The 22,369-nt window shown below is 46.9% G+C and overlaps 1 protein-coding gene across 6 annotated transcripts; it reads left to right on the forward strand.

The window, feature by feature from the left end:
- The first annotated feature begins 42 nt into the window (after positions 1-42).
- On the forward strand, positions 43-20,372 carry MGAT1 (alpha-1,3-mannosyl-glycoprotein 2-beta-N-acetylglucosaminyltransferase). Of its 6 annotated transcripts, none has more exons than XM_060636502.3 (3): positions 43-162; positions 1,301-1,732; positions 17,752-20,372. In XM_060636502.3, exon 3 carries the CDS (start codon positions 17,875-17,877, stop codon positions 19,216-19,218), a length of 1,344 nt encoding a protein of 447 aa, XP_060492485.1. In that variant the 5' UTR covers positions 43-162; positions 1,301-1,732; positions 17,752-17,874; the 3' UTR covers positions 19,219-20,372. The 6 variants fall into 6 exon arrangements, with proteins under 6 accessions (XP_060492485.1, XP_060492483.1, XP_060492481.1 ...); XM_060636500.2 differs by having other exon boundaries at positions 49-165; XM_060636498.2 differs by lacking the exon at positions 43-162 and adding an exon at positions 320-431.
- The last annotated feature ends 1,997 nt before the right edge of the window (positions 20,373-22,369 follow it).

Genomic DNA, 22,369 nt, shown 5'->3' on the forward strand with positions numbered 1-22,369 from the left:
GACTCTCTGCCCCGCCCCTTCTTGCAGGGCAGCTACTTTGGCCCTCATCTCTGTTCTCTTCCAGACTCGGTCCTGCTCACACCTCGTCTCCGGTCCTATTCACAGTGACTGCAGAACAGCTTCAAACCCTGCAGACCAACATCCCGCGCTCCCGTGGTGGCGGTGGTGATAGGCGGGAGCAAGGGGGGTGTGGTGGAAGAACAAGGCGGGATGTGGGGAGGTGGCAGTTGCCTCTCGCTCACTTCCGGAGGACGGGCGGAAGTGGCTGCGGCGGATGGTGGGAGGGGGGGAAAGGAGCGCGAGGGGAGGGCCTGGCCGCCGGGGGTCGAGGGGGTGGGGCCTGGGCCAGCTTTCGGGACCTAACCTGGGGCCTGGACTCTGCTCTCGGGAGGGCCGAGGCTTCCTGCTAAGACCGGGCGGGAGGGATCCAGGTAACAACTTAGCGCAGATTGGGCGAGGGTCGTCCGGGCGGCAGAGAGGTGGGTGTCAGAGTCTAGAGAGGGTCGCTGTGTCACTCCCTTCCTCATTGAATGCGGAGCACTGGGTTCCGAGGAGGAGGGTGGGAGGAGTTAAATTTTGGGGGCGGGGGGGTTCATGTGAACGCCACGCCCCTACAGGAAGGAAGGGTGTGTGTGTGTGTGTGTGTGTGTGTGTGTGTGTGTGTGTGTGTGTGTGTTTAGTAATAAATTTAGAAGGGAGGGGGCGACCGGTGTGTGTGTGTGTGTGTGTGTGTGTGTGTGTGTGTGTGTGTGTGTGTGAGCGCGCGTGTGTGTGTTTAGAATAAACTTAGAAGAGAGGGGGCGACGCGGGTGGGCTTCCGGACTGCAAAATTAGAACACTGTGCAGCTATTGCTGGCAGGACTCAGGCCTCTGTTCCAGGAGAGTGCTCTCAGTGGCCTCGGGAAGGAGTTTGACTGAGATTGGGAATTCCATCCCTGGCACAGTTTTGGATGCAGAGGGGGAGGCGAGGGTGAAGGGAAAAGAGCAAAGAATGCATGGGGAAGGTGCCAGCATCTAGGTCTGGAATGGATTTAGTTCATTCAGGGAGAGCTGGACGATGAAAACACTGAACACTCTAAGAAGCTTGGGAGATGTAGGAGATTAGTGTATGGTAATAACAAGACAGGAGCTGGGAGGAGGATGTTCTTTTCTATATTTCTTAGAAGACCATCTACATGCATTGTTAGTGCTTTTGGTATTTTGATGATAGAGCAGAGTAAAAGAATAGTTAAGAAGTCTTAGGAATCCATTTGGGCATATAATAGATTAGAGAGTGTCACAATGTTTAAATATTCCACAGGTTAACACTGAAATCAGCCTTCTGGCCATGCTGGTTCTATGGCCTGTTTCTTCTCATGAACCCCAGCAGAAGACAGAAAGGCCAGTCCTCACAGTGGATGACTTCCCTTCCCTGAGCAAGAGATGGGATAGAACCTGGGATCTGCCCAACACCAGACTCTGAGCTTAATAAGCCAGCTGAATGAAGGAATGTAACAGACCCCTGGGAGGGACACTGAACCCTGCATTGGGGGGGGAGGGGCCTGGACATACCCCTTCCCCCCCAGACTCCTCCCCCTCAGAGTCCACTCAGCCATGGACTTTGGACCTGGATAACAGGAGAGAAGCTGCACTTTGTTTGGTGTATCTGATTTGGGATTCAAAGTTTTTGAAATGGAGTACTGGAAGGGGGTTTGATGATCTCCAGGGGAGCAGCTGAGAGAAGAGAAGAAAGGTAAGGTTCTTGTCTCACTTCCCACTTGGTGTCTTACTGCTTTTGTGCAGAAAATGTTGAGTGAGGGCAAGTCTGGGGATGCTGCCATTTATGAAGTGCCTGATGAGAACCCTTACTCTGATGGGTACAGAGGAAGCTTCACCTCTCTTTCACTCTCTTAGAGAGGCTGTTCCCAGCCTCTCTTCACCCAGGCAGAAGGAGTATCTTGTAAGGGGTTGTAGGCAATGGCAATTGTGAAGTCAGGCCCAGGAGAACATGAAAATAATTTCAGCTTCTGAAGAGAGGCTTGGTTAGATTATCTATAAGAGTCTTTTGAACACTGAGTCAACACATTTAGGGCTAAATAAGACTAGAACGGATTACCCAGGCAGAAGGAGGCTGCTGTGTATTGGGGAACTAATTGAATAGAACTGCCTTTGAGGGGGAGGGTAGAAAATGGTCTAGATAACTTCCTAAGTTGTCTTTCTTCCTTCTCCCCCTATAAGGTGTTTAGACCATGAAATCTCATGCAGATAACAGGGACAGAACACAGGTTTGAGATCAGTTGGATTTTTGTTCTAGCTCTTGCTTTCTTAGTGTGCAACCCTAGATATGTTGGTTTAAGCTCTGCCAGTGTTCTGTTCACCTGCAAGATGGAGATAAGTAACTTTACAGGTCCCTCACAGGTTGTTACAGGGAGCAAACGAAATGATAGATTTTGGAAAGTATCCAGGGCCATGTACTTATGAAATAGTACCATTGACATTGCTTGATAATGCTTGCATAATTGTTATATACAAAAAAACCCTCTGAATTAGGAATTCTGCTCTTTTATTGAATTAGTGTACTGGTAAAAGCCTTGGATGTCCTCAATTAAAAGCCTACCCTGAATGTCTCATCCTGTTGCTCTTAAACAATACCTGAATCATCAAGTGGCAAAGGTGATTGAGGGATTCTAGCCCTCAGGGTTCTCCACACTTATGATAAGTGTGCCTCTTTGAGGTAGCAGATTAAAGAGGGGTGGAGGAAAGATAAATCTAAGGGCCAAGTGTGTATTTAGGAGACTGAGCTCCATTTCTTGGAGTAAGTACTGGCCTTTTCTTCCTTTGCCATATCCTGGTATTCTCTCTTGCTCTTTTTTTTTTTTAAAGAAGGTGTTGTTTCCCACTTTATTATTTTCTTTAAAGTTTATTTATTGTGTGTGTGAGAGAGAGCATCAGCAGGGGAGGGACAGAGAGAGAGGGAGAAAGAGAATCCCAAGCAGGCTCTACACTGTCAGCATGGAACCCTGATGTAGGGTTCAATCCCATGAACTGTGAGATCATGACCTGAGTGGTGAACAAGAGTGGCCACTTAACTGATTGAGCCACTCAGGTGCCCCTCTCCTGTTCTTTTAGATGACAGTTTTTTCAGACTGTTATCTCTTAGTCCTTTATATTTTTGCAGGCTCCGTTTCCACTTAAAGCAAACCTGTTCATAATTACCTTCTTATCTCCTTCCCTTTCCTACCTTGAACTCCAGTTTATCTATGCCAGATACCTGCTTTTCACAGCGACAACAAACAGAAAGGAGATGTGTTGGGAATTTTGATAGATAGTGGGGTATAATGGCCTGGTTGTGGGGCAGGAAGCTTGGCTTCTAGCATCTCTTTGCCTCTTACTGGCTGTGTAACCACCTGAACCTCACATTCATTGGGGGCTGGAGGCAATAACTAGGTTCATTTGCAAGCTGAAAATCCTGTATTTATAAGTTAGTTTCTTTTTTCCTGTCCTTTCTTTCTTGCCTGCCTTCCCCCAGTAGTGAGCTGTTCCTTCTCTGGGGCAGCCCCTTTCAGGCCGAGCTTCTACTTTAGAAGGTCTGGATTTCAGGGTGGCATGTCACCTCCTTCAACTTGGCCCAGCAAATTCCTGATGCCAGTCTTTGCAAGGGATATGTGGTCCCAGGATGCGTCTGCAGCCCTCTTCTTACCTGGAAGGCCTGTGAGTGCTTCGAAACACTTAAAGTACCACAGAGTTGTGCTGTGTTTGTAGTGATGTTATGTGAAATGTCCAGGCTATTGTGTCAGTTTTCCATCACCACATTGTTGTGAGGAAGAGAGAGCAGGGATTATTTCCCCAGTTGTATGTAAGGGGAAGCTGCAGAAGTCCTGAGCACAAAGGGTTTGCCTAAGTGTGGAGAGGCAGACCCTGTAATCCCCTGCCCAGTTCTGTGCTGCTTTTACAGCATCCGACCTGTCAAGGGCCATCTGGATTCTGCTGTAAACTTTCAGGGAGGGGAATTCAGTGCCCTTTCAGACAGCCTCTCTGGTAAGACATATTTCCTCCCTAGACTGAGCCAGAATTCCTCTCCCGTCATTTCCACTGAAAGCACTAGTCCTGTGCTCTGCCTGATCCTGTCATGAGACAGCCATTGGCCTTCTCATAGGGTTACCAGGATGCTCAGGCCACTTAGCCAGGACCTTAAGACTTAATGACAGACTTAACTAAAAGTTGTGTGTGTGTTTTAACTGAATTTATTTATACCATTCTGTCTTCCAAAAGGAATTGCATAGAGCTAACCAAAAGTTCCATTTCACAGACATTGCTGACTGGTCATTGATCTTGATGAGCTGTGTTTCTAGGTCTCCATGGGGAGTGGGAATGTTGTGAGAAGGGGAGAGGGAAAAACAGACACAACACTGATTTAAAACTTTGATTTTACTTCTTCTGATGGTTTCCAGCAAAGATCGGTCTTAAGTTCAGAGCATGAATTCTTTCCAAATTGTAAAAAGTTTCAGGATATCTTAGGCATGGTTTCTGGGAGGGAAGTTGGAATAATTTTCACTTCCTTCTCTTTATCTCTCCAGTCCTCTTTTGGAGGTAGTAGGGGTGGGCAGGATACAGTATTTTCCCTTCTAATTTTCTCTTATCTTGTGACCAGATCTTTGGATTTCTTCCATTTTCAGATATTCGAATCCCAGTTTCATTCCCAGAATCCAGGCACCTATCTCCTTATTTCTGCCCTTTATCTCCTCCATAGTACCTCCTCATGAAATGTCCATCAAAAGCCTGGGCCTTTTTTCCCAGGTCAACTTGGCACTTACCACCCTGGCTTCTTGCCTCCCATACCAAATGTTTTCTCTTGTTTTCATCCAAGAATTCAGCCCATCCCAATTTACTAACCAGGCTCTTTCTGCTTGGGACAGTTCTTTTGCAGTTGTGGAATTTCTACCCTAAGATCTTCCTGTGAGCCTTGGAATTTCAACAAAGGACAGTAGTCACTGGGTGTGAGTTATAGTGCACAAACAGTCCCCCATTCTTTTCCCCATTGAGCTGCCTTAGATAGAGAAGGATTATTGTTAGAGGTGGGAATGTGACATCTCGTGGGCTGGTTGGTCTGCCCTACCTTTCAGCATCCCACTGTGTCCTTTGTCCTGGAGGGTGATTTTAGCTCCTGATATCTTGGATCTGCAAACCAGTGTTTCCCAACTTTCTACAGTTTTAGGAATTATCCTTTTCCTTCTTACTTTGACATGGAGTGTGAGTGTGTAGGCCTTCCATATTCCCCAACTCCCTTCATGAGGAAAACAAAGAGAGGGCAGAAGTGCAGAGACCATGGCTGCTGGCTGGCACATGAGCGTGGGCTTGCATTTCCTACCATGGTCCATGAAATCAGCTCAGCTGGAATCCTTAGACACACACACACACACACACACACGTGCGCGCGCACGTGCATATACACGCATGTCCAGCCTCTGAGGTGTCAGTTCTTTTCTCACTTTGCTCCTTCAGGCTAGTCTCCAATTGCTTCTACCAGGACTTCCCTCCTGCCCCACTGTGCACTTGTCTTGTTGGACACACAGCCATCTCAGAGCAAGGGAGCATGATAGGAAGGAATGAGTGCCAGCTATGGAGGCAGGGATGCCTGGGTTTAAAACATGGCCATGCTCCTCACTAGGTCTTGCAACTGTCAGCTGGTTGTCACTTACCCTTGATATTCACACTCTTGATCTGAAGAATAGAATGATTAATGTACACTCTTCAGAGCTTCTAGGAGGGTCCTTCATGAGGAGGCCTCTGTGCAGTTGGTTTATTTCCTCAGCCCCAGGCATGGGGTGCCTTTTGGGCATGCCCTGCCTTTTTGTTTCTCGAGAACCCTGGTAATTCCTAGTTTCATGTAGAAACAAGTTAGCAAAATCAGTCAGTAACTACACACTGCTAAGTTTCTGCCTGCTATGTGCTCTGGAACACAGGAGGGAAGTGGTTGGGGGGAGGGCCTGTTGCCTGCAGAGTGTGTCCTGGTCACATGGTAGGGCTGGCCCTGGACTCAGTCCTTTTCAGAAAAGTCATGTGCTTGAGTAGCCAGTAGTTCTAAGTTCTCCACCCTCACTTCCCAGGGTCAGATACAGACATCAAGGCTCTTCCAGGGTGCTCCCTCACCCCCTTTCACAGGGCTACCACAAAATCCTGTGATTAAGTCCTTTACTCCTTAGGTCTGATGGTTCTTACCCCAGGAACAAGTCTGTCTCTGCTCTTGTACTTAGAACTAACAGCTCTCATTCCCCACCTCGAAAGGAAAAAAACAACAAAATGGAAGTATTTAAAAAAGAAAAAAAGAAAAGAAACAACAGCTGGCCCTCTTCTGCTTTTGGCAGCAGGTGTTTCCTCTCTGGCTTCCTTTTTGGCACCCTGGTTTTTGTTCTCATAGCCCTCCACCCTGTGACCTATTGCCCCCAACTCCTCCTTCCCGGAAGCCAGCGTTGAGCAGGTTGCTGAGAGCTGGCCCCAGACGCTTGGCCTTGGATTTGGTGAACGCACCCTCCGGCTGCCTGGCCTTACCTTAGCCAGGGCTTTCCCCTTCAATTCCATGAGGCTCCAAGCTCTGGGGCTGCGAAGGGGAAGACTCCAGACGTCTCCACTGGAGGGGTCCGAAGGTGTGGGTGGGGACCCGTGGGATTGCGATTGGGAGAAGGGAAGGTCCCTGTGGTAACAGATGCCAACACAGGGCCTCCTGAAGTTCAGAACCTCGGAAAACTTGGGATGCTCAGCCATCAAGTTCTGAGGAAATCCAGGGTGATTGCTAAGAGTCGGGCGGAGGGAGGAGGCGGGCCCGGGAAAAAGGGGCCGCTGGCGAGTGAGGGCGGCGGGTCCCGCCCCTCGGCCCTCCCCGTCCCGCCCTTACCGGGGAAGGGCCACGTTGCTCGCCCGGCGGGCGGGTCCGGTTCGTGTAGGAAGGGCCGGCCGGGAGGAAGGCGCCGGCACCCGCGCGAGCGCCTGGAACGCGCCGGGGCACCGGGATTGTTCCCCGCGCCCCGGGGCGGTCCAGGTTCAGGGCCGGGAAGTTGGGAGGACCTGGTGAGTAGGGGCCTGAAACGTCGGCGTCTGTCCGCTCTGAGGCTTGTCCCAGGGAGGGCATGGAGGTCCAACTGAAGGAGGCCCCGCGGGAGTGGAGAGGGCGCTCCAGGAGTTCAGGTCCCGGCTTGAGAAGCTGCTCCTCTCCGAGCACTTCGTGTTCCCCGACAGCCCTGGTGCCCGGGAGCCTCAGAGAGGACTTGGCCCGGCCCGCCCCGGGTTTCGGTCGCGCACCCCTCTCTAGCCGGGAAGTCGAACTCCGCGTTCCGCTCTCGGAATCCGGGCCTCCAGCTGTTGGAGGGAGGGCGGGCAGGCTCCACCGGGAGGGAAGCGGTTGTGAAACTCGGCCTTAGGGCGTACGTGGGTGCATGGCCAGAGGGGGTGGGATTGCTGCAGAGGGTTTGGGGAGCGGCAATGGGAGGTGGCCTTTCCCCAATCCCCACCCAGCGTCCCTTCCACTAGGGTTCTTTCTCCTCAGCCTCCAGGAAGAATTGACACAATGTGAAAATACGTAAACTGGAAAGAAAACTTTTTCCTCCTGTTAGCTCACGTGTGTGGAGTTGGGGCCTCCTGAGACGTGCAGGCCTTCCCCCCCTCTCCCCCGAATCTTATAAACTGTGGAGCAGAGGGGCTGTGTGGCCAGCTGATCTGTGTTTGTACTGAACAGTGAGCCCCAGGGTGAGGCTCCACCTTGGTTAACCCTTGATCCTGTGGCCTGTTTAATTACTCTTTGCTTTAGGTCGTCCCCAAATGAGAGATGCAGCTTTATTTTCTGTCGTTTGTAATAGTTTTCAGACCACGGAGCCTTTTCTCTTAGATGCTTACATCCCGAGTCTGCCTCTCATTGTGAATCACCCCTGTCTGACCCCATTATTGGAGACCATTGCGCTCTCCTGGATTCCTGCTTCTGTGTCCTTCTCTCAGAGTTAGTATTGTAGTTATGCTTAACCTCAATGGCCTATGTGACAAGTTAAACTAATTTCCTGTTTGGGACATTGAGGAGATTGTTGCTGTCCTTTTCATCATTAGAAACCAGGGAAAGTGGAGAAGAGCCAAATCAACTCTATCCCTGTTCAAATTATGGGAACCAAGGAACAAGTGGGTCAAGTGACCTGCCCAAGGTTACCTGGTTTCCCAGGCCATCATGCTTTTTGCTACACCAACATCATACTTTTAGTGTTTTCTTTTTCAGGATGAATAACTCGCATCCCTTCCTCCTAGGTCTTATTCTGTAAGTTCTTGAATTACTTAGTGTATCTTCTCTGACTTCTTTTCATTTCTTGTGAAATTATGGAGCCTTATACATGATGCAAGAGTCTAGCAGAGGGCTCATAATGAAATTCAGTTTGGTCTCCATTATCTGTGGTGTATTCTATCCTTTGGGTTTTTTAGGCAGTGCTTTTTAACATACTAAGCAAGATAAAGATAGAAGGGAAAGCCTGTCAACATTCCTTCAACTTGCATACTTTTTTAAATCTAAGTATGACTTCTCCATTATTGCTCACAAAGAGAAGTTGACTATCCGGTGTTCTGCTGTTTAAGGGATATTTTTGCCAGAGATGGAGGACTAGCTACAGAGGTAATACCATGCAATCAGAGTGTTAGGGATCTCACAGCTTCTAGGCAGTCCTTCAGAGGAAGAAATTGAGACCCATAGGGATTGGTGGGATCTGCTTATAGCCTGCTGAGGGTTTTATACACCCAAAATGCTCACTCATCTTGCACCACAGTGCAGATGTCTTTGTACTTGGTAGTGTGGATCAGATGTGTCACTTGGCTAAAAGAGTGTAAAAATTCTAGCAAATCAAAACTAATTTTGATTTCTGTGCCTTGCAGGCAAATGTCATTAATAACAGAACCTCAGGAACTTGGGTCAGGGTTAAAAAGACTATTGTTCTATTTTAGAAAAGGAAGGTGTGGCAGATTGTTTTGTCCCAAAATAGTCACCCCATCAATATCCCATTCCACTTGTTGTTACAGTTGGACTTTGTTCTCACCCACCAGTGGTGGGATCTGTGGTTTTTTCCCTTTGAGTAAATGGGGAGGCAGTCATGATTCTTCTGACCTATGAGTAGGCAGAAGTGATCCAAGACTAGATCATGAAAAGGATATAGTCTCACCTGGTTTACTCTTTCTTGGAACACTCATCTTTGGAACCCAGCCATCAAGTTCAGAGGAAACCCAGGCCACGTGAAGAGGCCACGTGGAGGTGTTGCAGCCAGCACTTCAGTTAACCATGCTAACATCAACCTGCAGACATGTGACAGAATAAGCCTTTAAGCCAGGCCCCAGCTTTTTGAGTCTTCCAGCTGAGGTCCTAGACATCATGGAGTAGAGACAGGTCATCTCCTCTGTGCTTCACTGTCCAAATTCCTGACCTGTTGGAACTATGAGAGAGAATAAATGATTGCTATTGATTTAAGCCATTAAATGTTTTTATTCAACAATAGCTTCTAATAAGGAAAGGAATATGAGTTGAGGCAGGCCTCAACTTGGACTTGGGGCGTGAGCACAGAGGACAGGAAGAACACTGGGCTGTGCTTATCAAAGCTACTTAGATTCTCTTTTACTCATTATTTCAGATACTTTTTGCTGTATCTCAAATCACATCAAAATATTAAAGCTTAAAACAACAGAATCATTTTATTCCTATCTTAGCTATGTGGTTCTTGGTCATGGTCTTTTATGCAGTTGAAGTCAGATGTGGCCAGGGCTGGGATCAAACCTTTCAGATGCTTGCTGTCTACTAGAACCTTAGTTTGGGTTGTGAGCTGGAATACCTATAGGTGTCCTGTCCATGTGGCTTGGGCTTCCTCTAATCATTATGGCTGCATTCAAACAGCAGGCATCTCAGGAGCAACAGGTGGAAACTATTGCCTTTCATGGACTAGTTTTGCAAATCATGTATGGTTACTTTCTCCATAGTCACAGATCAAAGAGAGGGAACATAGACCCCATCTCCCCCACCTCTAGTGGGAGGAATGGCATTACATCTTTGTAAGAAAAGCATGTGGGATGGGTTATGTGGTGATCATCTTTGGAAAATGGAATCCTTCAGTCTTGTGCTGCTGGTTTGGTCTTCTTTCTCCCTGATCTAGCTAATAATGCAAGCAGTCCCCCATCTAGCCACTTGAACCTCATACATGTGCCAAGAGTTGTAATAGGCTTAGAGGTCACAGAGACTTTTTCCTAAGGAGTAAGGTGAGAGGCACGTAAGCACAACCACAGATTTTGTTACAGTGTGGAGGGGAGAAACAGGAGGTGTGGAGAGAGTGTGGTGTGAGTGTAGTCGTGGGAAGGCCTGGCTGGCTCTGCCTGGGATGTTATGGATGTGTTGAGTGCTTGCACTGGGGCCATAGGTAATGTCTCAAGATGAAGAACAGCTGGAGCAAAGACTGCAGCGCATACAAGTGTACTCTTTGGGGGAAGTAAGTAGCTTGCTGAAGCCAGAGTGTGGGGTTCATAGGGTTAGGGATTGGAGGTGAGGTTGAAAAAAGGATGTTTGAGATAATTTTCTGTGAAGGCCTTGCATGTCATAATGAATTTGAGTTTTCTGTGGGCAGTGGTAGCTTCTGATGGTTTTTAAGGCAGGTTAGTGTTGTGACGAGGTGTGCACTTTAAGAAGGATGCTCTGTTGCTTTTGGGAAGGTTGCTTAGAGGGAAGTGAGATTAGCGATGGGTAAACTAGCTGAGAAACTATATCAAGAGTTCAGGCTTAAAACAGTATTTCATAAGGAAAGAGGGTTCAATTTAAAGGTTTGTGGGCTTGAAATGGAACTATGGCAGTGAATGAGTAGCTGTCTCTTACATTTTCATAATTGTAAAATGCTTGGGCTGGATATGTTTCAGAATTCAGGATTTTTTTGGATTTTAAAAAGATGATCTAGTATGTTTATGATGTAGTATAAAATGTGGAACAGCACACCATAATCCAACATTTTGGTTTCTGTGGCAAAATGTATAAATAGTCTCACTAAATGAGATAAATAAATGCTATAAATAGTCTTACATTAGATCACATCAGATTTCACCAAAGGTTTTACTGCCAAATGAGTGTAGAAAACTCAATTTTTTGGTGCTTTTTGGGCTTGGGAATGGCAGTTAAGGAATTGTGGGTGAGTGACATCCACACAATAGTCACTTTTTAGGTCATCGGCAAATCTCTTGATGGTCCAAGATCCTAGCACAGCTGCTTGGCTGCAGTGGGGGAGCTGGTCCCATCCTGAATAGCTTGTAGCTGAGGGAACTTTATAGATCTTGAGCAAGAGATTGCACTGATGTCAGTGTTTGTGAAGGGGAGATAGACTTCATATTGTCTGATACCTTCCCTGGCAGAGACATGAGTCAGAGTACACCAAGTGAAGGAGAGAGGGAAGATCAGACCAGTCATACAGGTACGTGCAAAGGCCCTGAGGCAGGCTTATGTGTTTGTAGCCCAGAAGGATGTAGTAGAGTGGAGCAAAGAGAGCCAGCCAGCTAGAGAGGGAACAGAGGAATAAGTGGTTAGCATTTATATCACAACTGGGCACTGTTCTAAATACTTGACGCAGATTATCTCACCCAATCCTTACGGCAACCCAGTGATTGATTCCTATCTTATTATTATTATTATTTCCATATTAGAGGTGAGAAGATTGAGTTTTAGAGATGTGAAGAAACATGGGGTGGTACCACACATTGCCCTGAGCTGTTTGGCTTGCCCTTGTTACTCCTGATGGTAGGACTGAGAGCGGCACTTTCTGGATGAGTGTGTGGGCTTGCTGGCTACAGGCTGGGCTGGCCCTTGGTGCTTTATCACCCCTCAGTCACAGCCAGCTCCTGGGGAGTGCATGTGCTTGTGTATGCACACACCATTCATTAACTTCCATATAGAGCAGAGGATCCTGTCCTGGAGATATGTGGAGAAGCAGTAGGAAACTGCTCTGGGACTCTGGGTAAGTTTGTGTAGAGAAGCAGTGGAGTCTGGGAATAGGGGTATTGTGTTCTCTTATGGAAAGAGGAACAAGTTCTGTTTTACAATTTAGAAAAAATGGTCATAGTCTGGCAAACTAAGGCCTGAGGGCTAAAGTAGAGGCCTGGACTGGACTGGAACAGCGGTTTCCTGTGGGCTATCCAGCCACTCTTAATGTTTACAGATTTGCTAAGAATCCAGTCCTCTGAGGGACTGAGAAAATTGCTTTGATCTGCATGGCTTAGAAGGTTAGGTGAGCAGAGGCCTCTGGAAGTGGATGTGGGCCACCTAATTCCCCATGTCTGGAGAAGAGTGAAGGCTTTTACTTGTCATCTGCAGGGTTGTGAGGATGGTGTCCCTTGGGGTTTTACACCAGTCTGAGAGCTTACTGGTCTGAGGTGGCTCATGGATAAGTCAGAGATGGTTCTGCTCCTCCAGCCTTGAGGTAACATTTCAGATGATAGAATTCAGTCTCTTTTCCTTCCTCCATCCCTTTATCTAAAGACTTTTCCTGCCTAGTCAGTTAGGAGGCAGGAGAAATACCTCCCTATTTGGGGGATAGGGAATCCTGGCCGTAAGATTGGAGGGAAAGTTCCAACATGGACCACATTGTGGCAGCAAGGAAGAAACTGGAAATCTGTTGTCTCTCTCTTTTTCTAGGAAACCTTGATTTGTATATGAGCACTGACAACATGGGAATTTAATGATACAGTAAAACGGAAATGGACCTGAGTTTTCTGAGGAGACTGGTGCTATGGAGTTGTGGGGTAGATGGTTTCTCAGAGGACAACATGTGGTGCTGGTGCTGGCAGGGACTGGGGTAGTCCCCCCAGAAGGGAGACAGAATCTAGGTTCCTTTAGAGACCCTTCAGGATCAATACTTTGGTCCTTTAACACTGGATCTGCCTGCTCAAGAGCCCAGAAGTACAGAGATGAGATCTGGAATCTGAGATTTTGGTGGCTGTGAGGCAAAGGGTAACTAGCAGAGAAGCCCAGATTTTTTGGTGGCTGTGAGGCAAGGGGTAGCTGGCAGAGCAGCAGGGCACAAGAGGGCACATACCTGAAGCTTTAGGATGTGAAGGGTATAGACCAGAAGTGGGAAGGCCAGGGACAGAGTTGTGTGGATTGTTATGGCAGCTACCTGGGAATTGGAGGGTGTGGTAGATTCTTCCAAATAGTGGGTTCTGATAGAGTGAGAGGGTTGGTAGGACCATGCCTTTTTCTTGTAAGATGTGTGTCCCAGTCCCTTCCCAAAGCCTGGCAGACAGCAGGTGTGTGATACATGTCATTGAATGATTAGGGAGTTCAGGACAAAGGGATTGTTTTAGTTGCCCCTACTGGTGTGCCTAACTTGGGCTATATTGGACAAAGCTAGTCAGAACTTTGGGCCATGTCCCCATATCGATTTTAAGAAACTTTATTTGGAAATAAATTCAAACTTACAAAAAAGGTGCAATAATTAAAATGGTATAAGGGCACTTTTAATCCCTTTACTCAGATTCACCTATTAGCATTTTGTTGCATTTGATCTCTCTCTCTCTCTCTCTCTCTCTCTCTCTCTCTCTCTCTCTCTGTATACATGATATTTGTGTTCTGAACCATTTGAGAAGTTGCTTTCTTGGCTCTCCTAATTACTTCAATCTAATTTACCTAAGAATTGGGATATTATTTTCCATGACCACAGTATGGCTCTCAGTTGATCAACACTGATACTTTGTCTATATTCCAATTTTGTCATTTAACCCAATATTGCCTTTTTTTTTAAAGAAAAAGTTTTATTGAGGTATAATTGACATAGAATAAATTGCATCCATACCCGCAAAGTTTCCTCTTGTTCCTTTGTGATACCTCCCCTCACTGTCCTCATTGTCTCCATGCCTAGGCAACCATCGATTGGCTTTCTGCTATTATAGATTATTTTATATTTTCTGGAGATTTATTTAAGTGGAATCAGTGTATGTGCTCTTTTTTTGGCCATTCACATATCACAGTTATTTTGAGATTAATCCATGTGTTGTGTGTATCAGTAGTTTATTCCTTTTTATTACTATATATTATTCCATTTTGCAGGTAAACCACAATTTGTTTATCCATATTCCTCTGTTGATTGCCTTTGGGTTTCTCCCAGTTTTTGGCGATTATGAATAAAGCTGCATAAACATTCCAGATAATTTTTGTATGGACATGTGTTTTTATTTCTCTTGACTATATATCTAAGCGTGGACTTGGTGGTATGGTTGTCTTCTGTTTAGCATTTTAACAAACTGCCAGAATGCTCTGAAAGGACATTAGTTCCATACCTCATACTATATACAAAAATTAACTCAAAATGAACCTAAATGTAAAACCTAAAACTATAAAACCTAAAAAAGAAAACAAGGAAAGATATATGTGATTTGGGCAAAGATTTCTTAGATACAATGCCAATGGCATGATCCATAAAAGATAAAAACCCCTGATAACTGATTATCATTAAAATTAAGAACTTGTGTCTTTCAATTGACACTCTTAATACAAGGACAAGGGTTTGAATTTTTGTGTCTGATAGGTGAGAAATTCTTAATATAGTTTAATTTGCATTTTTCTGTTATAAGTGAACTTGAATATCTTTTCATATGTGTAAGGACCATTTCAGTATCTTTTTGTGAGTTGCCCTTGTCTAAAGACAGAGTTTTGGCTTTTTACCTCCTCAGTGTAAAAGTTCTTTGTCTCTTAGGGTATTGGCTTTTTATTTGTATATTTGTGTGTATATTGCAGATATTCTTCCCCAGTTTGTCTTTTGACTTGGCTAATGGTGTTTTTATCATGCAAAAATGTTTTATTTATTACTGCATCTAGATTTTGAATCATACTTAGAAAGCCTTTCTCCCTACCCAGGTTATAGAGGAATTGACCCGTATTTTCTTCTAGCACTTGTATAGTTATATTTTTTATATTTAGATCTCTAATCCACTTGGAAGTTATTCTTTTGCACAGATGTAATTTTATTTTTCCAAATAGCTATATAGTTGTTATAACACTCTTAATAAGACATTTTTTTGCCCTAGTAATTTTAAATATCACCTGTATCGTATATTAGGTTTCTACATGTTTTGGGATCTATTTCTGTAATTTAAATTGTATTCCTTTGGATAATCTATTTACCTACTATTATCACATAGTTTTATTTATTTATTTATTTTTAAATATATGAAATTTATTGTCAAATTGGTTTCCATACAACACCCAGTGCTCATCCCAAAAGATGCCCCTTTCAATACCCATCACCCACCCCCCCTTCCTCCCACCCCCCTCCTCCCACCCCCCTCCTCCCACCCCCCCCTTCCTCCCACCCCCCCCTTCCTCCCACCCCCCCCTTCCTCCCACCCCCCCCTTCCTCCCACCGCCCCCTTCCTCCCATCCCCCATCAGCCCTCAGTTTTTTTTTTTTTTTTTTTAACGTTTATTTATTTTTGAGACAGAGACGGAGCATGAATGGGGAAGGGTCAGAGAGAGGGAGACACAGAATCCGAAACAGGCTCCAGCCTCTGAGCTGGCAGCACAGAGCCCGACGCGGGGCTCGAACTCACGGTCCGCGAGATCATGACCTGAGCCGAAGTCGGCTGCTTAACCGACTGAGCCACCCAGGCGCCCCTGTTCTCAGTTTTTAAGAGTCTCTTATGCTTTGGCTCTCTCCCACTCTAACCTCTCTCTCTTTTTTTTTTTCCCTTCCCCTCCCCCATGGGTTCCTGTTAAGTTTCTCAGGATCTACATAAGAGTGAAAACATATGGTATCTGTCTTTCTCTGTATGGCTTATTTCACTTAGCATCACACTGTCCAGTTCCGTCCACGTTGCTACAAAGGGCCATATTTCATTCTTTCTCATTGCCACATAGTACTCCGTTGTGTATATAAACCACAGTTTCTTTATCCATTCATCAGTTGATGAACATTTAGGCTCTTTCCATAATTTGGCTATTGTTGAGAGTGCTGCTATAAACATTGGGGTACAAGTGCCCCTATGCATCAGTACTCCTGTATCCCTTGGGTAAATTCCTAGCAGTGCTACTGCTGGGTCATAGGGTAGGTCTATTTTTAATTTTCTGAGGAACCTCCACACTGTTTTCCAGAGCGGCTGCACCAGTTTGCATTCCCACCCACAGGGCAAGAGGGTTCCTGTTTCTCCACATCCTTGCCAGCATCTATAGTCTCCTGATTTGTTCATTTTGGCCACTCTGACTGGCGTGAGGTGATATCTGAGTGTGGTTTTGATTTGTATTTCCCTGATGAGGAGTGACGTTGAGCATCTTTTCATGTGCCTGTTGGCCATCTGAATGTCTTCTTTAGAGAAGTGTCTATTCATGTTTTCTGCCCATTTCTTCACTGGATTATTTGTTTTTTGGGTGTGGAGTTTGGTGAGCTCTTTATAGATTTTGGATACTAGCCCTTTGTCCGATATGTCATTTGCAGATATCTTTTCCCATTCCGTTGGTTGCCTTTTAGTTTTGTTGATTGTTTCCTTTGCTGTGCAGAAGGTTTTTATCTTCATGAGGTCCCAACAGTTCATTTTTGCTTTTAATTCCCTTGCCTTTGGGGGTGGTACGGCTGAGGTCAGAGAGGTCTTTTCCTGTTTTCTCCTCTAGGGTTTTGATGGTTTCCTGTCTCACATTCAGGTCCTTTATCCATTTTGAGTTTATTTTTCACATAGTTTTAATTATAGAAGCTGTGTAATATGTAGTATTTTAATGGCTGGTAGGGCTAGTCTCTTTTTCACACCTCATTTTCATTATTTTTCTAGATCTTGTATGTTTATTTTTTTCCCATGAACTTTAGTGTCATTTTGTCTAGCTCCCAGAAAATTGATTTTTATTCAGATTTTGATGATGTTGAGGTGTCATAACTAAGAACAAGGGATATTAAGTCCTCTTGTGTCTTTCAGGACCTATCATCTTGTTCATGTAGGTTTTGAATATTTCTTAAGTTTATTCTTAATTTATCATTTTCATGGCTAGGGTAAATAGGATTTTCTCATCCATTGTTTCTTCTAATGAGTTATTTTTTGTTTATCTGAAGCCTATTTTTGCATGTTAATGTTTATATCCTGCTACTTTGCTCAGTTATTCAGTTGTTTGGGGTGGTTTTATCATTAATTCTCTACAGTTTTCCAGGCATATTCTTACAGTAGCAATAAATAGAGATAGTCATGTTTCTTTTTCCACTTCTGCTTTTTTCTTCTGTAGCCCATTCACATTGGCTGATCCCTATAGCAGAATGTTAGTCATATACATGGTGGGCAGCTTAGTTTGCCCCTGACCTTTGTAGGAATGTCTCTAGTGCTTCCTTTTTAGGTAGGGTGTTGATTTTAGCCCAGAGGTGTGATATTAGAGTTTTTAAATCAATAATCATTGAGCAGTTTGATTTGAGGAATGAGAGTCAGATGGTCTCCCCTCCACTCCTGCCCCTAAACTCTGGATGGAAGATGGAAATGAAATCTGTCAGGTATGGAAGGGAAAGTGGGGTTCCCTTGCTTCCTCCTTTACAACATCACTTTCTACTTTCCCTTCAAACCACATTGCTTTTCTGAGGACACATGGACTCCTTTTGGAGTGAGGAGAGTATGTTGTCCTTCCCCATTCATCCCAGATTTGGAGATGGGCTGTTCTTTTCTAAGAGAGCTCTGGAGTCCACCTCCTGGGCTCCCTCCTCTCCCATCCTGCATTCCTCCCCCTAGGACAGCCCCATGCTTTTGTGATGAAGATTGGTTTTCTCTGTCTTCTCAGGTGCATGGCTGCTTCCTAATCCTGAGGTCCAGAGAAAGCATCCCTAGAGCTGTGGAAGTGAACTAGGCAAGCCAAGGGCAGCCTTGAGCCCCACCCTTGCCTGCCACCCCCTCGGGGGCCAGGATGCTGAAGAAGCAGTCTGCAGGGCTTGTGCTGTGGGGCGCCATCCTCTTTGTGGCCTGGAATGCCCTGCTGCTTCTTTTCTTCTGGACACGCCCAGCGCCTGGCCGGCTGCCCTCTGACAGTTCTCTGGATGATGATCCCGCCAGCCTCACCCGCGAGGTGATCCGCCTGGCCGAGGATGCGCAGGTGGAGTTGGAAAGGCAGAGGGGGCTGCTGCAGCAGATCAGGGAGCATCATGCTCGGTGGAGCCAGAGGTGGAGGGTGCCCACTGCTGCCCCACCCATCCCACCGCGTGTGCCTGTGTCCTCACCACCAGCCGTGATCCCCATCTTGGTCATTGCCTGTGACCGCAGCACTGTCCGGCGCTGCCTGGACAAGCTGCTGCACTACCGGCCCTCGGCTGAGCACTTCCCCATAATCGTCAGCCAGGACTGCGGGCACGAGGAGACAGCCCAGGTCATCGCCTCCTATGGCAGTGCTGTCACGCATATCCGGCAGCCAGACCTGAGCAACATTGCGGTGCCCCCCGACCACCGCAAGTTCCAGGGCTACTATAAGATTGCACGGCACTACCGCTGGGCACTGGGCCAGGTCTTCCATAGGTTCAAGTTCTCAGCAGCTGTGGTGGTGGAGGATGACCTGGAGGTGGCGCCAGACTTCTTCGAGTACTTCCAGGCCACCTACCCGCTGCTGAAGGCTGACCCCTCCCTTTGGTGTGTGTCCGCCTGGAATGACAATGGCAAGGAGCAGATGGTGGACTCGAGCAAGCCAGAGCTGCTCTACCGCACAGACTTCTTTCCTGGCCTGGGCTGGCTGCTGTTGGCTGAGCTCTGGGCCGAGCTGGAGCCCAAGTGGCCCAGGGCCTTCTGGGATGATTGGATGCGCAGGCCTGAGCAGCGGCAGGGCCGGGCCTGTGTGCGACCTGAAATCTCCAGAACGATGACCTTTGGCCGCAAGGGTGTAAGCCACGGGCAGTTCTTTGACCAGCACCTCAAGTTCATCAAGCTGAACCAGCACTTCGTGCCCTTCACCCAGCTGGATCTCTCATATCTGCGGCAGGAGACCTATGACCGAGATTTCCTTGCCCGTGTCTATGGGGCTCCCCTGCTGCAGGTGGAGAAAGTGAGGACCAGTGAGCAGAACGAGCTGGGGGAGGTGCGGGTGCAGTACACAGGCAGGGACAGCTTCAAGGCCTTTGCCAAAGCCCTGGGCGTCATGGATGACCTCAAGTCTGGTGTTCCCAGGGCTGGCTACCGGGGCATTGTCAGCTTCCTATTCCGGGGCCGCCGTGTCCACCTGGCTCCCCCACAGACCTGGGATGGCTATGATCCTAGCTGGAATTAGCGGTGCCTGTTCCTCCTGGGCTCCTTCCTTGCCATATCATGGGATGAGATGGGACCGTGTCCTTAGGCTGCATCGCCCTCTCTGTGTGTCTCTCCTGGGTACATTTATCTTTTTTTTTCTTTTTTTCTTCTTTTTTTGAGTGGCATTCAGAAGCACAGAGGATAAGGTGAGGGTTATTCTCCCATTCTCAAGGGGGGTGGATCACATCAGGGGAAACTTCCTGGGATATGTTGAGCAGTATTAAGCAAGAAACCACCGTGTGGTAGGGGAGAGACTTGGGCATGTTGGAGCCATAGACTTCCATGTTCCAGGTTTTCTCCTAGAGCATCTGCAGAGAGGTGAGCAACTTTAGTTCTCTTGACCAGCTCTCTTTCCCCTGTCCCGGCTCTTCCAGCCAGGGTGTGAGCTCACCTCCTATACCTGCTCCCCACCCCTACCTTCCCCCAATTTGAGGGGTTGCTGGGTTATTTGAAAAGGGGACTTATCTGTGGCCAAAATGAAACTAACCAAAGGGGTTTCATCATCAGAGTCTGGGTGGAGCTGTTAGGCTTTCAGGGTTTACTGCCACCTACTCTTATTTCTCTTCTACCCTTCTCCTTATCCCTGACCTCCTTTCTGCTCTTCTTTCCTTGCAGCTTAACAATTTGTGATTCTAAGATGAGAAGTTGAAGGGGGAAAGCAAGACGTCTCCTCAGTTTGTCTGCAGAAGTTGGGGGAAAGGTGGTAGGGGGAAAGCCTTGGTGTGCTGGGACATACCTCCCTCATCCTGCCTCAAAGAAACAGACTCTGTTCCTGGATCCTGACCTTTCTAAAAATTGATCCCTTCCCTTTTGCTCTAGGAGGTTCATGCTGGCTTTGTGGAAGAGAGATTAGCTCCTTGTGTCCCTTTTCCCCTGGGGTTTGGTGCACAGGCTCCTCCCTAAAGGTTGTGGTTTCTGGTGGCCTTCCCAGGGTGAGGTAGAACAGCCAAGACAGGATGGCTCCTGCCTCCCTCCGCTGTCTCCGGGGCATATCCTTATCTGCTCAGATTAGGATGAGGATGGCAAGTTGGAGAGCAATGTGTGTGTTTTTGCTTCTGGCCTGACCTCGGTTCATGGAAGAAAGTTGAAGCTACAGAATTATTTTCAAAAATAAAGGCTAAGTTGTCCGAAAAACTGTGTGTATGTGTTTGTGTCCTAGCACAGGAGGAGGGGGTGGAGAGGTGATGGCTAGAGGAAGGAGGAAAAAGAAGGGAAAAAGGAAGGAGGAAAAAGAAGGGAGAATAGGGACTGAGGGAAAGGGCTGGTTGGGCAAGAGGAAATGGATCGGCTAAAGGAAGGAAAGCAGATGACCGGAAGATGACAGCTGGGAGGGTTGGGTGTGAAAGAAAGGCCAGGCATGGAGGTGGAGAGGGTCTGAGGCTACAGTTCTCTTGCTGCTAATCTCTGGAGTTGGGCTGTGAACCTGTGGTGGGCTTGAGCTTGCTGTCAGCCTGAAAGCCTGGCCTGGGAACCCTGGCAGTCCCTGACAGAGTGGGTGCTGTGTGCTGGGTGCCCCCTGGTGGTCATGCATTTCCTGGGCATCCTCCTGGCCCTGGCCCTGAGCTCTGGATGCAGAGCTGATACCAGGTAAGCTCTGGCAGTGGCACTCAGAGTCCTGACCATGATCCCAGTGAGAATGCCTTTTATTGCCACCTACAATATACATGTAACTGATAAACATTTCCTAAAACTTATGTGTAATACATTGAGAGTTTCTGTTCTTCACTATTTTTACTTTTTTTAATGATTCATTAGTGGATTTAAAACCCTGAGTAGGTGGCTTTGCTGACAGATACCATTCTGGAGCTTTACACATGTGAGCTGTGGAGTGAATGGGGTCACCTGGGCACAAAGGGAGCAACTCTGGCCTCCTTTTTCCTGGGCTTAGGAATGTGGAGTGTGCTATGGGAACCAGGGTCAGACATTCATTTTAAACTTTCAGATGTTTGTAGAACTAGTTTTGTCTTCCCATGTGCTCCTAGATGGATTACTTAACTCTGTTTTGGGAGGGAGATGCTCATTATCCCATTATCCATGATTTGCAGATAGGAAAAGAGGACCAGTGCAGCACCGGATCCTGCCTGACACAACACATTGGCTGCCAAACTCCATGTTCTTAGCACTAAATGTATTAAACAGTTATTCACCAGGTGGCTTGTTCTGAGCACTCTGTGATTAATATCAACTCATTTAATCCTCAAAGCAATTGTGGGTGGTAAGAACTGCTCCTGTTTTAGAGGTGACGAAATGGGCACATAGAGATTCCCTTGCCCCAAATCACCCACCTGGTCAGGATGGAGTGGTGGATTTGACTAGGGCCTGTGCTGTTAAGTATCACCTAATACTAGACTGTTCCTTTTATATCCTTTACTGCCTTCCTCCAAGAATGTCTTCTCAGGTTCCTTTGTACTCTGGCCTCCTCCCTCAGGCCCCAGAGTGGTGGATGGTACTGGACGTCCTGGCAAGCAGCACACAATCTGCCTGGGCTGGTAGCATGAGCAGTGGCAGCCCTCTGGGAGAGATTGCAGAGGAGATGCCAGTCTTAAAGATACAGACTGATTTCTCAGGTTTCTCCTGAAGCAAGGAGAACTTTCAGGGATCCCTGGTCCTGTTCCTCTTCTGGTCAGCTTCAGGTGTGGTTCATGTGTGCAGGGCTGCTATCCATTAAGAACCATGATTCTGGAGCACCTGGGTGGCTCAGCTTGTTAAGCGTCTGAGTTTGGCTTAGGTCATGATCTCACAGTTCATGAGTTTGAGCCTCACATCCAGCTCTGCACTGACCTCAAAAAGCCTGCTTGGGATTCTCTCTCTCTCCCTCTCTCTGCTCCTCCCCTACTCCTACTTTCTCTTTCTCAAAATAAGTAAATACACTTAAAAAAAAAAAAAGAACCATGATCTTCCTGGGGATGTTACCAAATACAAAAGTACCATGTATTAAATGTTTCAGGATTAACCTTGAGTTCAGAGATTTAAAGGTAATTCCAAAAAGTTCATCTAGCTCACTGCAGCTCCCCTGCCAGGTAGGCCCTCTCTGAAACAGCCAGTGACCTACTGGTATGGCCAATGCAGGCTGTGCAGGTGGAGGGTCTGCCCGAGTGGCATCTGGGGTCTCAGCTGCCTACAGAAGGCCT

The sequence above is a fragment of the Panthera onca genome, chromosome A1 (genome assembly GCF_046562875.1).
Source record: "Panthera onca isolate mPanOnc1 chromosome A1, mPanOnc1 haplotype 2, whole genome shotgun sequence".
Classification (NCBI taxonomy): domain Eukaryota; kingdom Metazoa; phylum Chordata; class Mammalia; order Carnivora; family Felidae; genus Panthera; species Panthera onca.

What these genes read in the sequence shown, in the direction of transcription:
- MGAT1 (XM_060636502.3), top strand. Translation starts at nt 17,875, where the DNA reads ATGCTGAAGAAGCAGTCTGCAGGGCTTGTGCTGTGGGGCGCCATCCTC.